This window comes from Harpia harpyja, chromosome 21 (genome assembly GCF_026419915.1).
Source record: "Harpia harpyja isolate bHarHar1 chromosome 21, bHarHar1 primary haplotype, whole genome shotgun sequence".
Taxonomy (NCBI): Eukaryota; Metazoa; Chordata; class Aves; order Accipitriformes; family Accipitridae; genus Harpia; species Harpia harpyja.
Window position 1 is genome coordinate 2,046,363 of NC_068960.1, and position 21,286 is coordinate 2,067,648.

General features: G+C 53.5%; 1 protein-coding gene across 1 annotated transcript in view; it reads left to right on the forward strand.

Annotated features, from left to right (window-relative positions):
- The first annotated feature begins 1,575 nt into the window (after window positions 1-1,575).
- The window catches only part of HS3ST6 (heparan sulfate-glucosamine 3-sulfotransferase 6), a 41,112-nt gene continuing 21,401 nt past the window's right edge, over window positions 1,576-21,286 (forward strand). The window contains 2 exon segments of the mRNA XM_052772509.1: window positions 1,576-1,853; window positions 1,855-2,045. Coding sequence (XP_052628469.1) covers window positions 1,662-1,853; window positions 1,855-2,045 — 383 coding nt within the window. The 5' untranslated portion in view covers window positions 1,576-1,661.

A 21,286-nucleotide genomic window follows, 5' to 3' on the forward strand; every position in this document is an offset into this window, starting at 1 on the left:
ACCCTGCAGCCCTGCCACCCTGCAGCCCTGCCATCATGCATCTGTGCCACCCCGCAGCCCTGCTGCCGTCATGCAGCCCTGCCATCGGGCAGCCCTGCTGTCATGCATTCGGGCCACTCTGCAGCAGTGCCATCCTGCAGCCTGGCTGTCATGCAACCGGGCAGTCTTGCAACAGTGCCCTCATGCAGCTGTGCCACCTTGCAGCCCTGCCATGGTACAAGCATGCAACGGTGCAGGTGTGGCACCACGCAGTCACGCAGGAGCATCGCTGCCTCTCGATGCAGCTCTGTTGGTGCAGCTCTGCACCCCCTCTGGTCTCAGGCCACGGATCTCCCTCTCCCCGCCATGCTCTAGCTCTTGGAAGACTCGGGGGATCTAATTACAAAAAGAGCTAATTATATTAATAGGTTAATTAAGACACTGCTGATTTCAGATACAAAAAAGGAAGGCTTTAGCACAAGACTGGAAATCAGCCTCAGTGTTTCGAGGTGCGGGGCATTTCAATGAAGCCACAGTGGGTCCCAGGCACAGTGGCCCCGTGGCAGCTGGACCTCGGCTATTTTGTGTTCGGCGATGGCCCACGCTGCCGGGAGGGCAAGAGCAAGCCGAGATGGTGCCATCGCTGCACGCAAAGGCCAGGCCTGGCCAGTGGCACCCGGGGATGCTGCCGGCACAGCCGCTCGCCATGGGGTCCGGCTCCCACGTGTCACCGATGCTGCGGCACCGGACGGGATTTATTTAGCACCCGGGATGCACTTTGCTTTGGGGCACAGGGAACGGGGTTTCCCCAGCAGCAGCAGGAAAACCACCTCATCCCACCCCACCGTCTATTACACACACGCGTTTTAAATCACACCACGTAAACTCCTGCTTTGGGGCTTTTTTTGGCAGGTGGAAACCCAGGCCCATCCTTTGCATCCCAAACAATAAATACACGCACACGGGGGTTGTGTTTCCACGCCCGCAGCGGGAGCCCCTGCAGCCTAATTAGCGTTGCCCCACCGGGTGCTACTTGCTAATTGCGTGGCACTGGGCTACCCCCCCACCCCCGGGGAGGGGCTTTTTATTTCCAGCCCGGTGCTTGCCTGGGATCCCCCACCGCTGCTTTCCCCGCGTGGCCCTTTGCGTGAAGCGAGCGGCCAAAAACACCCGCTGCAGCCCCCGAAATTATTAAAAAAAAAAAAAAAAAAAAGGGGGGGGGTGGGGTGGGGAGGGAAATGGGATGGGAAAACATGGGAAAACGCATCCTCCCGGGGCCGGGAACGTTTCGTTCGGCTGCGGCTCCTCGGAGGGGGCGGGAGGGGGCCGGGCTGGTACCGGGGAGGGCGGGGGGGGGGCGCTGCCCTCTTCCCCCGAGGGTATCCCGGCGGTGCCCCACGCGTGTGCCGGTCGTGTCCCCCCCCCCCCCCAAACCTCGGGGCGTTGCCGCCCCCACGCGCGTGTCGCGCCCCCGCCCCGCGGGTGGGCGTGGGGGGGGGGCGGCGCGGGAGGGGAGGGGAGGGCCGGGCGCGGAAGAGGCGCGGAGGGGAGCGCGGAGGGACGTGGGCGGCAGGGGGGGAGGGAAGGGGAGGGGAGGGGGGGTAGGTGGTGGTGGTGGTGCGGGGGGGTGTCTCGGCGGCGGTGCGGGATGCGCTGCCCGGCGGGGCCGGGAGCGGCCCCCGATGGGATGTAGCGGGCGGCTGCTGGGACCCGTCGGGGGCCGCCGCGCCTCGTTGCTCCTCACCATGATCCTCTTCTTCACCTACTTCTTCTACTGCCTGCCGGGGCCCTGCGAACCGCTGCCCCCCCCGCTGCTGCTGCCGCCGCCCGCCGCGCTCCCCGACGGCGCGGCACCGGCACCGGCACCGGGGGCGGCGGCGGCGGCGGGGGGGGGGGGGGAGCGGCGGCGGCAGCCGGCGGTTCCCGCAGGCCATCATCGTGGGCGTGAAGAAAGGCGGGACACGGGCGCTGCTGGAATTCCTGCGGGCGCACCCCGGGGTGCGGGCCGTGGGGGCCGAACCCCACTTCTTCGACAGGTGCTACGAGAAGGGGCTGCGCTGGTACAGGTAACGGCGGGGGGGGGCGGGGGGGGGTTGCATGGCCCCGGCGATCGTTAATTAATTGCCTCCCGTGCCGGGATGGGGTTGCTCTGCAACAGGCGGGTCCGAGCGCGGCGGCTCCCTGGAGATGAAGGGGGTTCGAGGGGCTGAGAGGAGGGAAGGAACGGGCGGGGGCTGGCGGGGGGGGGGGAGGAAGGCTGCGGGTCCCGGGCGGGGATGCGAAGGAGCCGAGCTGCGGGTTCCCGGGGGGGGGAGGCAGCTCCGACCCTCCGCTTTGCCCGGGGAGGGGGCTGGGGGCTGGTTTTTTCGGGGCCGCGGCTGAAGTCGGGAGCGGTGGGAGCGTGAGAGCCGCTCCCCCGTGTGTCCCCCCCGTGTCCCCCGTGTGTGTGTCCCCCCCGTGTCCCCCATCCCGCAGCCCAGCCGGCCGGGGACAGGTGGCCGGGAGCGGGACAGCCGGCAGCAGAAATTGGCTTTTTTAATTCTCCCGGCTTTGCGATTTTAACCTTTTAACACTTTATTCTCAGCCGTCCCACCGTTTCCCCACCGGGTTCCTTTAGGAATTAATTTTAATTCGAGTGGCTTATAAAAATAAAGGGAGCGAGGACCTCGGCTTGCAGGACCGGGCTTGATCCCGGCTGCGCGCTGAAACCGTGAACCGGCGAAGGACGGGGAAGGGTAAAAAGGTATCGCTCGAATTCCTCGGTAGGTTTATGTCAAAGGGCAGAGCCGTATTGATTCAGGGGAGTTGTTTGGTTTTGAGGGTTTCAATGGAATTGAACTCTTCAGGCGATAAAGCATTCGGAAGAGCAGCTACTGTGCATGTGGTGTCTATTAAACTCCAGTCTCTTCGCCAACTCCGGAGTGGCCGGGCCAAATGGAGTCGGAGCGCTAAGTCCCTTGAAGACAGTGAAAGAATCTGGTCCGTTATTTTGAAGAGAGTCCAAATGTGTAGATTTATAAAAGCGCTGCGGTGTTCTCGGGGAAACATCTGAAAACAATAAAAGGAGTAGCGATCCCTGTCCTTCCTGCCTCTCCATCCTATTCTCCCCGAGCCCCGCGGGAATACTTTATTTCTTACGTGCTTTTAATGTTTCTCGATGTTTTGGGGGAGGTTGCAGCTCGGTAATCCTCGCCAAAATAATAACCTGTGAAAATCAGTGCCTTTAATGGAAAGTGTAATTTTAGTGGTAATTTTACCCGCAGAGTTTCAGCTCTGTGAGACCACATCTGGACTGTAAAGTTATTGACTTAACACACCTTCAAACGCAGTAAGTAGCGCACTTATTTTTATGACTGTATTAATATTGCCGTGATTTATTAGCTCATTTCTCAGTTCCATTTGTATCTACGCTGCTCTAGAAACAATAACGATGATAACTAATCTTTTTGGGTGAGGATTACAAGATAGATCTCACTTGGCAGAATGGGAGTTTAATGACTGCGAGCACATAATTAAAGTGTGGAAGATGGAACGCTTTCATATCGCTCGCCGTAGTCCGGCGAGACGTTCGCAGGATGGACCACAGTGAGAGAAGAATAAATAAATCTTAGTTTTGGATTGCTGTGTAGTGAGTTTTTAGTGCTGGAAGTGCTTGCGGGGAGCCTGGCCTGATACCAGCGCGATGTTTTAAGATGATTCTGCATATGGTTGTGGTAAATTTGGAGAAATAGAGCAGGGAAGGTTTTCGGCATGGCCAGATGCATCGCAGGGAAGCGTACGCTGCACTGGGAAGAAGTTGCATCCCTTCTAGTGAGAAAAACATCAGTAGATGTTTTGCTTTAACTCTGCATAGAGTAAGTGTGTTTTCAATCACACGCACAACTATTTTCCTTCGTTTCCTTTTCTCTTTGCCTCTCTTGTTTTGTCTTCTTACAAGACCTTGCTATACTGAGGGTTTTTTTCCCCGGGAAAGCCAGACAGAGCTAAATGTTTAAAGCTGGGGTGTGTTGGAGCAGAGGAAGATAGAAGTTGGACAGAAGTTCAGGTTTTTCCAATGAATATCTCAAAGTGGTGTAAACATTTTTAAAATATTTGAACTTGCTAGGAAACCAAAATTACACCAACTGCTTCTCATGCCAAGATATTTGGCCCGAAGGCACCTGTAGGTCGATGCTTGTCTTAAGTAAATGTGGAAAAAAAAAAAAAAATTCCCTTGGAAATATCGCTGCAGAATTATTTTGTTCTTTCTTGGTAGTTCAGTCCCGTAGCGATTTCATTGCTGTGGCAGGAGTATCTGCTTGTGGGTGCCGAGTAGTTTACGTTATAATGTAAGTTGCCGACTGAACCCATTTATTCTTACTGGAGTGTTTTTGGTTTTTTTTTAAATTTGAACTAGCCCAAAGTCCCTTTTTTGGACTGGTTCTTTTTGCTACTGAAAAGAAAATGTTCTACAAAAGCAGCAAGCACCTCATATGAAATTCCTTGAGTTACTATAGGTTTAGCTAATTATAAGAAGATTAAATACCTTTCTAGACTGCAACGTAAGTTACCTAATGGACAATCCAAGTACGATATGACATTTTATCCTAAAGCAAAACACTATTTTAATTTTTTGGGAACTCAGTACTGCTGAAAGTAAACCTCAATAAAAAGAAGTGACGTTGGCGTGTCTACTGCTCTGCTCATGCAGCGGTTTGGGGAGTGTGAGTGTCCCGTTTGGGACCCTGGGAACCTTGCTCTCTGTCTGTCTGTCTGCTTTATGGGAATGTAGGCAAAGGCAAACGTTAAGAACTTAATTGAATCTGAGGTGTTTGCCAGTGATATTTAGAACTTCACTGCAAAAATTTGAAGAGATGCTCAGCGTGGCGGCGTGGGGCCAAATCCTGCCTTTGCCTGTGTGAATTGAGAAAAACTGCACTTGTGGGCCGAGTCGCTGTGGGGTGTAACGGGTGTAACCCCCTCTGTGTCTGCAGAGCAGCGCCCGCTTTCAGCCCAGGGACCTCTCGGTGCAAGGGGGAGCAGAGTCGGGGTCACAGGCGGCATTTGGGGTGCTCGGGGCGTTTGTGTTTCGTACGATGCCTGTGCAAGCTGTGCTGCGGGCTCTCTGCTCCTGCTCTCTGCCCCGCTCTGCTCCGCTGGAGACATTTCGGGGGCGTAGCCGAGATCTTTGCACGGGATTGTTCCCTTTTCGGTTGCCAGAGCCGGGCTCGTTTCCCACGCAGCCACGCGATTTTGCTCAGAGGTTCGGACCGCTCCATCTGCCTTGCGCCGTAATTCGGCGCAGCTTCGGCAGTTCTGGTGCTGGGGGGAAAAGGGTGGGAGACGCGGTGGATAACAGCGGCTTTGGGGCACGAAGGCGGTGCGGGGAAGGGTCTTTGCAGACGCTGGCTTGCATAAAAGCAAGTTTTGGGGAATTCAGCCTGATGTAGCTTATACGAAGAACAGTGTCCTTGTCTCCATCCCCCAAAACTTTGCAGCAGCGTCAGCTCAACGTGACGCTTTTCCTCTGTCTTGTGTTTCCTCGTATGATCTATGTTCAGAGCCCCTCTTTTCCATCTCCTCTTCCTGCTTTTTTCCAATAGCCAAAGAAAGAGTTGCACAGGAACGGGGCTGGGCCAAGGCTCCCAATGACCCTTCACGTCCCCGAGTGAAGCACACACAAGAAAGCAGCCGTTGGGGTTGTGCTCTGGGTCATGGCGCACACTGGATGTCATAGGAATTGTAAAGAACTCCTTATTTTCTTACAGTTTGGGCCATAAATAGTAACAAGTACTATGGGATGGCTAGTCACAGTTGGCAAATGCCTCCTGGTGAGTGGCCAGGCTGGAGCCCCGCAGCCGGCTGTGGTGGCACGCCAGGAGCGGGCATTGCCGCCGAGCATCCTCCGGCACTGCAGAGCCATCCCGGAGCCCTGAATCTCTTGGAGGCTGAATTTAGCTTTTTATTGTCATTTCCCCTTTTGATGAGATGCAGCGCATGCAGGTTTGCACGCGGGGGGAGGAACTTTTCATGTGGTTCGTCATGCATTGCGCCGTGCTTCCGTGCATGCATTAAACAGCGCTGGGGGTGTCCCAGCTTGGGAGCATCTGTGTGTGCCCAGGGGAGGTGGACGGGTAGCAGAGAGCCGCTACATGCGATGTGATTTGGGTTTTTTTGGTTGGGGTTTTTTTTTGGTGGTTTTTTTTTTTTTGTCCCCTCCTTCAAACCCATTCATGGGAGCTAATAACGTTCCTGAAAGGCATCCAGGATTTCTTGAGCCAGACTTTGTTATCTCCGAACCTTGCAACCCCGAAGCCTTTGAGCGGCAGGGAAAGGACGCGGCTCCAGCGCTGCTCTTTTGACTTTTGCTGTGAGTGTTATTGGCAGTTGAAAAGTAGAGCTAAGTAGATGCCTTGAGGGGTTTTTGTGTGTGTTGTGATTGTACGGACAGATCAAGACACTCTATAGCACAAGCTGTTGAATAAAATCTGACGTTTCAGCTACTCTGGAGTCACCAGGCTGCATTTTGGCACAGAGCTTGTATCCCCTTCCAGGGTGATCTTTTCACAGGCACATTTAAGAAATACATAGGTGGGAAGAGACAAAAGAATCTTGCGAGGAGTCAGATGGCGATGCACTGAGAGCTGCTCCAGGACATTATCTTTATTCATTGACACTGGCTAATCTGTTCTCCTGATGGACTCGCGTTTCAACCCTCCGAGGCTGAGAGTGGCCCTTGTTTTTCTTGGTGCTTTTGGAGAAACTCAGTCCTGCAGCCTGCTTCTTGGGTTTATTACTTTGTGATCTCTTCTTTCTCTTTTTTTTTAACTTTCATTACAAAAATAGGGCCTTTCTGTATCAGCTTCCCCTATCCTCAGCCCCGCGTTTGGAAAATAAATCCTGAAATGCAAAGAAAAAATGCTAGAAACCTGTGAAAAAGCTATAATTTTGTAACTCTGAAGAAGATATTTTGATGCTTTTACTTTGCTGTTAGAACAAATGTGTCTGTGTTTAGAGGGGCCCTAGGTCTCTTTTAGATTGCTGGCTGTTTGTACAATGTTTTAGTCCCAGCTCTAGACTCAGGAGAGAGCCCAAGCACTGTGTGCGGCCGTGCCAGCCGGACAGGTCTCCCCAGGTCTCCCCGCGATGGCGTGCCCCCATTTCGCTGCTCCCTACCACCCAGCAGCGCCTGTCCTTAGGAAGCAATCTGTAATACGTGCAAAGTTTAGTCTTCTGCAAACTGCTTTCACGTGGGATTAAAAATAGATTTTACTGCCACGATGAGGAATTAACATTTGAAACCGTTTAAAGGGCTCCTAGGCAGATATTATTGAGGGCAGGCGAGAGGGGCTGTGCCTGCCTTGTTTAGGGGGGTCTTTCCCACCGGCACCGAGTCGGCGATGGGGCAGGGAGCATGACTTGGCCCTCCTGCTCCCCGCTTTCACGCTGACGTTATTCCCTTGCTTTCATGTGGCCGCTCCCGAGTTTTGTTCCCGATCCAAAGCCCGCCGAAGCCGATGAAGTGCTTCTTGCTGATACAAGCAGGTTTGTGAGCCTGAATTTTAGCCTGGCTCAGCTGCAAGGCAAAATTAAGTCAGGTTATTCCATGTGTTGTTACGTAGATAGTGTCAGGCTAAAGCGATTAAAGCTGCATGTTAGTGTTGGCTGTGATTTTTCGGATAAAAGCTGTGACTTGCAGAGTGGAACGAGTTGTGGTCTTCCCGACTGAGGAATGCTTTCTCTGTCGCTGTCTCTTTTAAATAAATGGTGGTTTTATATACAGGCTGTGCAGTGGGGTGTGCAGAAGTAACCTGAGTTTCTAAAGGATTTCAAGTCTGCCACTGTTGCTATCCCAGACTGCTTAAATAAATATGTAAAGCTGGGTACCTAGAAATCATGGGGCTGGTTTAAAAAAAAAAAATCAATATTATGTGAATCGATACCTTTGGAAAACACTTCTTCATTCATGCCCTTTTTCTTGTGCTCCCCTGGTAACTCTTTTGTAACGTCAGGGGCTAGAAATTTAAACATATAAACATGGATGGGTTTTTTATCACGTACATGTAACTCCAGAGAACTTCCGAAAAGATGTCAAATATCATGAAAAGTTCACAAACAGTGGTGAAAGGTGCAGAGTTTCTGTTAGTTGAATTATCGAGGGGCTGGAGAAACAGTCATCACAGAGTAAGAGAGTGTTTCAGAGTTTCTTCTTAAAAGTATTATGGGTTTTTTTCCTAGATTATTTTTAGATGCAGGCAGTGACAGAAGGTGGAAAAGGCCAGTGGATTTAGAGGGTGCTTTTATGCAAGGAGAGACTATTACTTAAGAGAGTTCAAAGCTTATTTATAAAACAGTAATTACCATCCCCTGAGACGGAAGTGGGCAGCTCACGTCGAGTTGAGGAGGGGGTTACAATAGTTAATTGGCAAATATGCTTAAAAGCTTCTTCCTGACCTTTTAAAAAACTTTTTGCTGAAACAGGCTCGGGCAGAGATTGAAAACCTGACTAATGAAAGGCCAGGTTTAATACCAGGACTTAGCTCTAAATGGCTTTTCAAAGGGCTTTGGAAATCCTCCTGCTTAGGGAGCCGGCCGGCGTCAGAGGGATGCTCCCGCGTCCCGCAGGACCGTGCTCTGCCCCAGAGCGAGAGCTGCCGGGGCTCCAGGAGCTGGGTGAGACCTGAGCCTGGGGGCTCCTTCCCCGCACCCCAGCTCTTGGGGTGGCCAAAGGGGCTCGGCCAGGCTGGCATCGCCCGGCCGCCAGCCCGGAGCCCCTCGCGGCGGTCTGCTCTCCCCCCAGCCAGGTCCCGCGAGGTGCCCCCCACTGCTGCCATCCTCCGTGGAGCATCTGGGGTGGCTCGGTTTAATTCCTGCCCTTGCTCTCGTGCTACGTTTCAGCCCTCCAGCGAGGACCAAGCCGTGTGCTGTGGGGGAGACCGAGATGCTCCGAGTTCCCCAGTACTGAGGAGGTGCAGGGTGCCTGGAGCTGTGCCAGGCATCTCTGCCAGCCGTGCCCTCCTTGCCCAGCTCCAGCGGGCTAAAAAAATAATCAGCTCCTCTACCTGGGGGTGGGTGGCAGAGGAGCCGGCGGAGCTCTCGGATCTCCCTCTGCGCCTCCCACCACATATTTCTGGTGCGTTTGTTTAGAAATTTATTAAAGTGAGGAGCAGAGGGACGTTCTGGATGGCTTTCTGCGGGTCTTTGAAAAGCACTTGGTTGAAAGCCTGTGTCTTCTCACCTACAGAAAAACCAACCCTGGGCACCGCCGGGGCGGTGGTTTAAGATGAGTCTTTCCTTGCAAGAGGATGTACGGGCTGGATGTGGGAATACGGGGTGTGAAGCACAGTCCTCGCTCCCCAGCAGCTTGCAGGGCTCCGAGGGACACCATGCATTGCTCTCAGGAGTCGGGGTTTGCAGGATCCGACTGGGATCTCTCTAGCAGAGTGTCTTCCCCTGGGCTTGTCCGAATTAGCCCCCCTGAGTGGGGTGGGCCAGCTCTGCTCTGTAATAAAGAAATGACAGACACGTGGTGGTTAGACACAAGAAATACATCGCAGCTTTCTGCAGATATGCTGAGAGTCTGGAGAAGTGCAGGTCTGATCCTGCACCGCTCCGTTAGCTACCGGGGCCCTGCCTAAAGTCCCGGGCACCATGTGCCTGGTATTACGGTGTGCACTGGGTGTCCTGGGCTGGGGGAGTCTCGTCCGGGCTGTGCGATGGAGGGCTTTCCCCTGGGCAGGGTCTGAGGTCCCGATGTGTCGGTGCTCAGGGCACCGTGTGCTCGTGGCTGCTCAGGTTTTACACGCTCACCTTTTGTGGTAAAGGTCCTGGGTGGAAAATTCACAGCAACTCATTTGATTTCACCTCCTTCTCGCTCTGCGCAGAGACAGCTTGCAGATCACAGCAGTCTAAACATCTTCAAAATTATTCATGCATCTTTTAAGCGAGTCACTCGTGATCTGAAGAGTCGTTTGAAATGCAAATGGGGAATATTGCAGTCAGTCAGGCCACTGGGGTGGTAACCAGGGCACAGAGGCAGCGTGCCCAGCTAACTGAATTTGAACCTGCCAGTGATCCCGACGCACGGGGTTGTAAATGCCCGACCCCCGTGTGCTGCTGGTATTTGCAGACAGCGGGGATGACTCTGCCTGCAGAGATCCAGGCTTTGCGCAGCTGAGGTGCTCTAGAGCCGCAGACCAAAAGGAGCATCCCTGTTCCGGCACGTGCTGCGCCCTTTGGGGCTGCTGGTGACACGAACCGCCCTGACCTGGAGGATGCAGAGTGCTGGGACCAGCACCGTTCGAGACTGAAATACGGGGTGAAATGGCTGAAATTAGCTTCTTGTAAGCAGTTGCAGGAAACTTTCCCTGTTTGGGCTATTAAAGCACCAGCACAGAGACCTTTTAGGTGGCCGAGGGGAACGGCAGCGCTTTGGGAGCAGGATGCGCTGCTGGGCTCCTCCTGGGAGTGATTTTGGATGACCGAGCGTGCTCTGCCGAGGAAACCCCACGGCCCGTCGGGGACACAAGGGGAATAAAATTCCTCTCTCCCAGCCAGCAGCTCCGCGGTGCTGGGGGTGGCACAAGGATCCCAGGCGGCCGAGATCGCTGTGCATTTTAACACACAAAATTGATTACAAGCAGAAGAGAATTACATTAATATAGTCACTTGTCACTGAGGTCTTATTAGTAATCTCCACTCATTAGTCTGGAGAGAATAAGGATGTGACCTTGTTAAGCGTCCTTGCTGATGGAAAGGCTGACCACTTTGGTATTGATTTATTACTTAGGCCCTAAACAGCGCGCGCGCGTGTGTGTGGCCGTGCCTGCGTGCCCACCTACCCGTGGGCAGGCGTGGGTGCACGGGAGGTGGTTTCTGCAGTCGGAATGAAGAATTGGCCATCTCCTCACCTGCCCCTGTCTGCACCCTTTGGGCTAGGTCAGCCGGTGAATTAGCAGCCGCTTTCGGTGGGCACCGTATTGTGCAAAAAAAAAAAAAAAAAAAAAAAAAAGGACCTGCCAGTGATTGATGGGAAGGGAGAAGAAAAGTGACAGATCTCATCCCTGGAGGCCACATCACGCTTCTGCCTCCTGCCCGGCGCTGCGTGGTGCCGCTCGGCGGGGGCTGGCGGGGCCCTCCTGCACTGCCCAATTTCCCAGCTGCTCCAGAGCCCCCAGCATCCCAAACCCCAGTCCTGGGGGGGGATGGACCTGGGCTGCGGGCAGGGCTGGCTGCCTGCGGCTGCTGACTGCTCCCCGCACCAGCACCCGGCCGAGGGCAGGATGGCTCCTCTGTGAGCACAAGCAGACTCTTTTCTCGCTGCAGGTGAAATCAAGCCCCCAAAACAAACCACAGCACAGGGAGGTGGGAGCCGGGAGCAGAGCCTTGCCTCCCTGCTCTAGCTGAAGGCAGAGCTGCTTGCGCGCTGCCCGAGCTGCTTCCCGCAGCTCTCTGCTTCTCCGCACCGATGGGCTGGGATCCTCTGCCAGCCCTGCAGTCCTCCGTCAGATTATTTTATTTTGGTTTTGCCTTTCCCGAGGCTGGCTGTGGGTGCTGATGGTGCCCCGAAGGTTTCCCTTGCCTCTACCTGCCGGATGCCTCGCACCGCCGTGCCGTGGTCCCCGATCCCGCCTGTGCCGCTGAGCTCCCCTGTAATTCTAAGTGACAACACACCCCCACGGACACCCTGCCAAGGAGGAAACGTCAATAAGAGTGCAAGCGAAAGAAATCCTCCAATTACCGGGAGTGCGGAGGGGGCTCGATAAGTGCCATTGATCAGGTGCTCGTCAGCGCAATCCCTCATCGCTGCCACTTGTCAATAGATGCTGCGGAGCAGGAGGGGGCTGCTGGCCACCCCCCCGGTCCCTGGCTGACGCAGCCGTGGCGTGGTGGTGGCTCTGTGGGGCCGGGTGGGTTGCTGATGGCCAGGCAGAGCTTTTCCCAGCCGCTTGGACCTGGCTGGCCGGGACCTGCCGGCTCCATCCCTGCAAGCGACAGCCCAGCGGGACGCCTGGCCGGGGGTGTGGGGGGGTTATTCTTCAACAAGAGCATCAGCCGCTTCCTCCGGCTGCTTTTATATTTCAAAAAGTCATGTTCCTAAGCCACACAAGCCATGAGAAAAATTTCAAGGGGTCGCTGCCAAGTACTTTCGGCTGAGAATTTAGGTTTTGTTGAGGGAAGGGATCGTTTGTCTCCATGAAAAGCCCGTTCTGGGGGGAGGGAGGGAGTTGAACGTCCCCCCGCGGTGTCAGAGACCCAAGCGTGACAACCTGCATCCGCTCCGCTGCCACCCGGGCGGCGCGGAGCTGTCGCTGGTGCCTCTCCTTCACAAAGGAGCCGTCGGGCAGGGGCCGGGCTGCTGCCAGAAAAAGAAGGGAGAAAGGCATCCCCAGGGGCCTGATCCTGCCCCACAGGGAGGGCCTGTGCTGCTGCCGGATCAGTGCATCCATTGGAGACGAGGGTCTGACTGCGATGGTGGGAGCATCCCGGCGCTCCTGTCCGGGGAAGGGGCCGCGGGCAGGAATGGGACCAAACCTGCCGTGGCGGGGCACTGTCCTGCCCTCACCTACCAGGTTTTCCCAGGGTCCAGGCTGCGTCTGGCTGGTTCCTGCAGCAGAAGTCGTGCTTTATTATTTATTTTGAGTTTGTGTGGAAAGGGAGGGTTGCTAGAAGGATGGCAGTGCTCTGTGTCCGCCCCAGTTTGAAGCTCAGATCCCGTCTTAGGCGCCTGGCTTAGGTGGGAGGATGGTGGGTTATGGTTTTGTTGGAGGGTGCTGTTCTGGTGTCAGCCCCAACAGACAGCTCCGGGTCACTCCTGTCCCCTGCCTCCGGGGGGACCTGCACCCCATCTCTCGCTTTCTTCCAGTCAGTGGGGAAGGGTGTCCCCATCCACCCTCCCCCCAGCTCTACTGCAGGTCCCTGTCTCTGCAGCATGCCTGGGCTGTTTTAGGAGACCACCGCTGCCGCAATCACCCAAACCTGCCCCGGACCTCGGGGTGCGGTGGCAGGGGGGTCATCGCCCTGTGCTGGGCATCGGAGCTCATCTCTGGTGCTCCAGCCGCATCCCACGGGGGAGCGGAGGCAGCGGCAGAGCCCATCAGCCCAGGGGAGGAGATGGGGCTGCTGAGCCCGGTACAGCCCCCAGCGGGTCCCAGCGGGTCACCGTAATTAGCCCGGGCGCGGGCTGCGAGCGTGGCGTGCCGGCTAATTACCTGCTGTGCAGATGGGAGGGATATGCGGTGCTGGTGTAACCCAGCTACCGCCTCCTCTCCGAGAGCGTGCTCGGTTTGATCCTGATCTCGTTACAAGGCAGATAACGAGGGATAGCCTTGTTCAGTTCTGATCTTGTTATGTATATTAAAAATTAATATTTGTCTCCTTCGAGGTGTATCAGGAAGCGTGTGAGGGCTTGCTGTATTCACAGGACTTAGCGGGGATCACAATAAGGTCTCTGTCATGTAAAAGGTTCATAAAACTTGAATTACTGAGCAGGATCCTTGAATGAGCAATTCCTTTTTAGCATTAATCACTCTGATGGTGCAAGACCTCTTCTAAACATTTTTTTTCTAGGCAAACATTCTTTAAAATAAAGGCAAATTCAGGCTTAAATCCTGCCAAGGTTTGATCACCACCTAACTCCAGCTGTGTCCAGCTGTGGGAGCCTCATGTCAGCGTTTGCATCACGGCTCAACAAGTTGCCTGTAACATACACCTTGTTGCTAGTGGGTTTCTGGTTGCATGACATCATAGGCTGATGAACTACACAATCGGTTGTGTGTATGCAATGTACCCAGCACTGACCCGAAAACAATCCCCAAACCCCATGCTTCTGCTTGGGTGAAGCTGGAGCCAAGTTTGTGGATGAAGAGGAAGAGTAACCAGTGCCCTTTGGAAAGAAATCTGGCCGTGAAACCCTCCTGAGTTCAGCTGGGATGCTCTCAGTGACAGATCCTGCTCTTCACATGGCAGCTGAACATTAAAGCACAATCTCGGTGGAGGGCAGGGTTGGGAACTCTTCTGATTTTGTTATGAATCTCAAGAGACTTGATGGGTTTTTTTGAGCTGTGGCTCCTGGAGTCACGGGACAGGGAGAGTTTCAGTTCTTGCTTGAAGCAAGCGTCTCCTGAAGACAAGAAAACTGAAGACTCAGGAACCAGAAGAAAGCTTTGGAGAACCATAGTCCGTATGTATTTGAAGACAATCCCAATTTGAACTGTGATTCTGCTGAAGGTGGTTAGCGTTCTTCTCACCTACAGAAAAACCTCAGCAGTTATTTCTTGCAGAGCTATGAAACCACCCAGAGACAGTTTACAAGCCCCAAATGAGCGTTTGCAGCCCGGTGATGGACAGTGGCTCCACCATGGTTTGAAGGTCTCCGTGGATCAGAAGAAAGCAGTTAGGAGCAGTGCAGTGTAGGATCGTGACATGAGGTTCTGAAGAGACCTGATTTCTGCAGAAATCTCCTTTCACCCAGGGTCTGGAGGAAGGCCCTTGAAGCAGAAGAAGGTGGAAGGATGCCGGGGCAGTGGCTGAGTGTCCCCACCGGCAGGCAGGTAGGTAGGTCCTGTGCCAGCTGGGTCACCTCGTCCCTGGATGGCTGTTAGCGTAAGGCACTGCACATGCTGCACGTTCGTTCCCCACGTCACCGTGCAGGAGGTAGAAGAACAGCTTTAAAGAACAAGTAAAACTGTTGCCACTTCAAAACTAGTCTCAGAATTGATGCCAGGACTCCAACAGACTGATGTTCCTTTATTCTCCTTTTAATTAATTCCTTTGCCTCCAGTGAATTTCCATCTTTTATTTCTGCTGCAATCAAAGGACTATGAGCAGCAAGGCTTGCATTAGGAACAGACCGATCCAACCTTTTTTTAATCTTCCTGTATCAGTTACTTGTCTTTTTCTTGTGCTGCCACAATGCATCTGAAGCACATATGCCAGGAGATGACTTGTTGAAGGAGAGATGGGGCATGCAAAACCCTGGAATTTGCTCTCAGCAGGTCTCCTTTGCTGGCAGTTTTGTATGGCAGCAAAGAGTAAGAGTCCAGATAAGCTTGCTCAGATACACAAATGGGCAATTACGTGGTCACCTGAGAAGTGCCTGATGATTTATGGTGTTATTAAAAGGTGATGGTAAGAGTAGAAAAGATTTGTAACATCTGCATCGAAAACCCCGTCTCTGACCCTCACACCCCAGATACCAACATATTAAATATCCAAACAGGCATTCAAGCCTGCGGATCGCTTTGACAGAAATCCCTGCACATCTGGTAACACTTGGCCTGATACTTAAGACCCTGGACAGTGTGTAATTAAACATAATTCACTCCTTGCCCAGTTGCGGACTCAAAGAGGCTGTTCCTGCGTGAAGGGCGGTCTTCGGAGAAGCCTCGTGGAAGCGGAACGTGTAACCAAAGTTGATGTGAAGATGAAGACGTGCTTTGCTGCAGGCTGCTGGGGGATGAGAGTCATATTGTGGGAAAGCAGTCACGTCCAGGTGGCAAAAGAGCCAAGGCTGGACGCTAAGGGAGCGTCCCACGCAAGGTGGGAGCTAAGCCTGATCCCAATCAACAGCTCTATCTTTTTACTAGTGATGATTGCAGCTCTGAAACAGCCTTCAAGGCTCGTATGTCTCTTCCCGTGTCCAACACTAGTGTGACAGCGTTGGCCATCCTCAGACAGGCTGCTGGATCTCCTTGTTCTCTTGCCCTCTGAAGACTGTAGAGGTCCAGGGCGATGCTGTTGGCTCGAGCAGCGGGAGCCTGCGTTGTTGGAGCAGTGCAGCATTCCTCTTTCTCCCTTTCTATCTGTTATTTGCAGTTCTGGCTTCTAGTCCCCCTGGACAGGCATTCTGCTCATTAGAGGGAAGAAATCATAGCTGGAAATGAAAGGTGCAAAGAGTGGGCTGATCAAGAAGGTTTGTGGTGCTACCCTTGGCGGGGATGGCCTGGATGTGTTATCGCATGTGTTAGTGTACGGCAGAGCCTGCGGGTAGTAGGGTTGAAGAGCAGTGTGGGATCCGAGAGAAAACACTCTTTTTGTGGACTCTGGTCCTCCACGCCTTCACAGCTGGAGGAGATCTCTCCTTCCAGACCCTGGCTGGTATGAATCGATAGGATTGCCGTTGGCTTCAGTGGAGTGATGCTGCTTTGCAGCAGTGGGATTCCCAACTTGAAATTTCATCTCAGTCTGCCAGAGCAGCCTTGTTTTGTGCAAACACTGATTTTTTAGGCACAAGTGGGAGAAATCTGTTGGTGGAAGCGGCTCTGACGGGCATGTTCACTTGCTAGAAGTCTGCACTGTGCCGAACTTGCAGCCTCTGCTCTGTGCTGAGCTGAAAGTGAGCAGAGAGTGGAGGATGCACATGTTTTCAGAGAACGGGAGAGAGCTGGCAGTGGTGGGGATAAAAGCAACATATGTCTGATTGAATAAATGGAGAAATGCAGGCCAGATGGCTGGAAATACTAAGAACTGTTTAATAATTTCTAAACACTTTGCTCTCTGGAGCAAGATTATGGGCACTTGCAATCTTTTCCTCTCTGCTCAATTTGCCTCCTGTGTTGGCTGCACTACTCTTGGCTTTGGGTAGAGCTCTTCATATTGTTTGTGACCTTCAGAAATTTGTGAAATTATTTTCTGGGGTATAAATGTTGAGCATCTTTCAGGGAGCAGCCAATGATTTGCAAGGATGACCTCTCCATCCCAGGGAGGTGGGGCTTTGGAAGGGCCTTTGTGGCTGTCCCAGTCCCATATATGTTATAGGGTCTGAACAGCCCGGCAGTAACTGGGGGAGGTCCTGGGGGAGGCTGATCTCTTGGTCTAGTTCACACTGACCCGGCTGGACCAGTTTGAAAACAGGAGTACCTATGCCGAACACTAGCAAAATCACTGTCAGCTCCCCGGAGCAGAGCGCGAGTAGATCCGTGGGACAAGCACACGGTGTTCCAGCCACTGGGCTCGGTCTGGTTTGCACCGGCTCTCCTCTGGCTCCTACCAACCGTATAACTCGGCAGAGAAGCTGAGCTCAGACCGTTTGCATTGCAGCAGTTATCCTTCCCAGGAGAGAATTTGGAAACCAGGTCCTACGCGGTGCCACCTTCCTCCTGGCAGTGGCTGAACCACGTGTTACGTGGGACAAGGGAGGAGGAAGGATGTGTTTGAAGGGCTTTGGGGATGAAGATAAAGGTGCTTGACGTGCTCCTAGGGATGGGTCCTCAGGATAGTTTTCTGGTGATCACCCACTGCTGCATTGTCCTCCCTGGAAGCCAGGAAGGACTCGGAGACTGGAGGACCCTCCCAGCCCAAGCTTTCTTCAGGTGTCCTCATCTTCCCCACACTACATCTCTGTGGCCAAATATCTCACCTTCCTTAGAGGGTGCGAGGAGGTGGTGGATGCAGCGGAATGAATTAGGGCAGGAGGTGGACAGGGGGGTGTTGCTGCAGGCTCGGGGCATGATCAGGGTGGTGGTGTAAGGACAGGGGCCAGGCTGGAGCAGGCAGGAACCTGTGTCCTCTGGTCCATCCCCGCGTTCAACCTCTCGCAAGGTTAGCAGCTGATTTTCTCCCCGAGTTTCCAAGAAGATCTGGAAGTGCCAAAATAAGATGGAAAATGCTGACCATGCAATACTGCTGGCCAGGCCAGGAGAGGTTTGCAGCGTTCAGGAGTTGTGCTCCGCTGTCACCACCAGCCAGCTTCCCAGATGTGGGAGACTGGGATTGTGCAGGCGCGTGGCTGGCTTTGCCAATGACCCCAAATCGCACCTTTCTGAGGGGCCCCGGTAATCAGATTTGCTGCTTTGTGTCGGCAATTCGTCTCCTCTCCCGAAAAGCTTCTGTCTCTGGGAAGACACAAATACAAGCCCTTTGCAGGTCGGTGGGCAATTCAAGCTTTTATTTGTTGTGGTCGAAAGTTTCGTTTTCTTCAAAGCAGGAGTTTGCATTTTTTTTAAACACAAAGAAAGCGATGATCTTCCAAGTGAAAACTTCGATTTGGTCAGTGTTGGTGTTTCAAAACTGGGGAGGTTTTGAGCAGAAAACGGACATTTGCATTTTAGGGGAAAGGCTGATCTTTTTGCTACTTCAGAACTTCATAATCGGCTGTCAAGTTTCTCTGTGGATGGTTGTGAAAACAGATATTGTTATATTTTCTCTAAAATATTTGTTGTTTTGCAGCAGAGAAATTGCATTCAGGGTTGTTGTGTGGTCTCTTCAGGGACAGATCCTGCTGACCCCTGTGCAGGCACCATTGATTTGAGAGCTGACCCCTCTTGGTTTTTATGTGTTGCTAGAAGAGCTGTTGTGCTCCTCCCCAAGGTGGGGACACTTCAGAAATTAAATAATCATATTCTTTGGGTGATCTTTATTTAAAAAAACCAGAAGTGCCTGCTGTCCTTTGAGGGGAAAGGCATGGTAGGAGCAGAAATTGCAGTTACATTAAGTTGGAAATCCTAAATAATCCATAAATAATGCAGGTTGAAGTTTTTGAAGTTGCTTTCTTTCCTTGCACAATGGAAGGGAGAAAAAAAAAAAAATCTGTGTATATACCCTGTTTCAAGGAAAATGAATTGCAAATAAGAAAAACAAATTCGAGTTAATTCTTCTTTTCCAACCACAGCTCCATTCAATGTTTTAGAAGTCAAGGGATTTAGGGATCTGGAGATAGCGTCAATGTTTTTTGGTAACAAGTACAAACTGTAGCAGGTTTTAAGACTTCGGAAGCTGTTTCTGATTAGTATCTTTTCTTTTGACAACTTTTTTTTTCTTTTCAGAAAAAGAAAAGGGGGGGGAAAGGGCTTTTTGTAACACAGTTGGGCTAGAGATGGGGAAAAATCTGTTTGAAATATGCAGGGACCTGAAAGAAATCTTGAGTGAATAATAAGTTTAACTGACCTTAAAATATCCCATTGCCGTAAGGGATTTGAGAGTAATACTTCAAATGGATTTTTGATGCGGCTCTCCAGGCTGTAGGAATATTTTACCCAACACGTTTTCTGATCTAAATTTTCACAATAACTAGGGAAAACTATTCTGAAATGCCTAAAGAAGTTTTGTTTTGGTTTTGTGTTTTTTTACTTTAAATCTACTGCCATGCACGGAAAAAAATCAATTTACTGGAAAGTGACTATTCAGAACGATTTTTTTTTTCCCCAACATTAAATTTCATCCTAAAGCAGAATTCATCCTGACCACCAATGTGTCTCCACGTGGCATCCTCGGCTGGTACCCGCCGGCGCGGTGGGATCTGCTGCGGCGTTATCCCCGTGCCCGCTGGGTCGTGTCCCCGGTGGGGGGGGGCCGCGTGTGCCCCGTGCCTGGCACCAGCCCGGGGGCTCTGGTGGGACCCTGGTGCGGTGTCACTCTCACCGGGATTCCCGTCCTCCCCTCTGTCGGCAAAAAAGCCCATGCTGGTGGGGAGTGCGTGGGCGGACACCCCTGGGAGAAGCACTCCGAGCAGGCAGGGCATCCTTTGCCGGGGTGCAGAGGGACCCCCAAATCCCAGGACAGACCATCCCTGTGGTCACTTCTCTCTGAAATGGAAACAACCAGCACTTTCTGGGCTGCCTTGCTGTCCGTCCGTCCGTCCGTCCATCCATCCACCCATCCATCCATCCATCCATCCATCCAAGGGGCCGATTCAATCTAAGTCGGACAGAGGGATGTCCGGTGCCCGCAGGGGTGGTGGGGCTCCACGATGGGCTCCGTTCATTCCCCCTCACCCTGGAAAACGGAGTACAAAGCAGCATTAACGCCCCGTCCTGCCCCCCTCTGCCCCTCGCTGCACCGACCCCTCTGATCCCGAGGCTTTCCTGGCCCAGTCCCCAGGAATGGGATGGGAAACCCATGGGCAATGCCACTGCAGGCAGGAGGTCCCATCCGGGGCCGGGCGCTGCCTGCCAGTCAGGCACAAAACCGCATGAATTACGGCCGTGCCATCCTGAGATGGCCGGGGAGCTTTCGCAGCGTGGACCCCTCTTGCCATTGAGACGTTTGACTGGGGGGAAGCTGCGATCCAGTCGGATGCCGCGGAGAAAATGGGAGCTTTATCCTCCCTTGGCATGGGGTGACGCACGCGCCGTCCTGCCCCGGCTCCGGCCAATGTATCGCGCTCTCTTTTTTTTTTTGTTCTTTTGTTATGATTTTTTTTGGTGTGCTATAGACCTGTGCAACCCACACTGAAACCCGTTCCTTGTGCTGAGCTTCTCCAGCCGCTCAAGTCCCCTTGCTGTAGGCTTGTCCTTGTGGGTGGCTCGCAGTTGGCCGGCAGCGGCTCTGCCCGGCTCTCGGGGCGTTTGGTTACGTGTGCTTTCTCTGCATCGTTTTGACTTTAGTGATTCTGAAAACAAGCTCCGTGAACTCGAGCCGGGCGAGCGCCCTGCCTCTGCTAGCAGATTAACAATAGATCTGTTTTATCTGCTAATAAAATTTGAGTTGTGGTGTTGAGGAGTGGAACAGATGAGTTTAGTGAGTGGTGTGAGCCTGGAAAAATGCAGCATTGCTGTCAGCATCCCAGACATCCCCTTGGCCTGCGGAGCAGCCGGGCGGGCAGGGAGGGCGCAGGCAGCCAGCGCTCGGTGCCATCCCTCCCCAATGCCAGCACCTCTCTCTCTCCATCCCCTGCTTTGTTTTTCTTTTTATTTTTCCCATTACAGCCGTCCCTGGCCGAGCCCAGCCTGGTGACCTGCTGTCACTGGGAGGAGAGCTCTGCTCATGCCCACCGTTCCTGCCTGCAAAGACCAACCCTGGCTTAAAAACCATTTTCCATCGGGGTTGCTCTACCCTGACCACAGTTTGGAGAGCCCGAGTGCCCCTTGGTGTCCCCGCGAACACTGCTGGCAGCCGGCGGTTAATTTGCCATTGACAGCTCGGGGTTAATTTGCCATGTGCTCTGCATTTCCTCCTTACACAGTGGAGTGGAAAACCAGCGCTGAAGGAGAGGTGGCCCCAGTCCTTCCCATCCTAACGCCGGCCGCTGGCACGCCGTGGGCTCATCGCTGCAGTGTCCTGGTGGTCCGGGGGTCCGTGGGCTGGTGGGACCCTGCAGATGGGGCCGTGACCCTGCAGCTCGCGGGGCTGCAGCAGGATGCATCGGTGCAGCGTGCCCGCGCGTGCTTGCGAAGCCAGCTGGCGTGAGCACCTTCACGGTGCCGCGGTGCCTCTGCGCGTGGCTCTTTTTGGAGTGGGGGCACCCGATGGGAGTGTGATCTGACTGACCCTGGGGACCGTGGGGCTCCCTGCAGCGGGGCAGCTCCCGCTGCCGCTCACCCGCACCCAGAGCCCGGCTGTGCCTGGGTCCCAGCTCTACAGGTGGGGTTTCTGGCTGGATCCTCCAGCA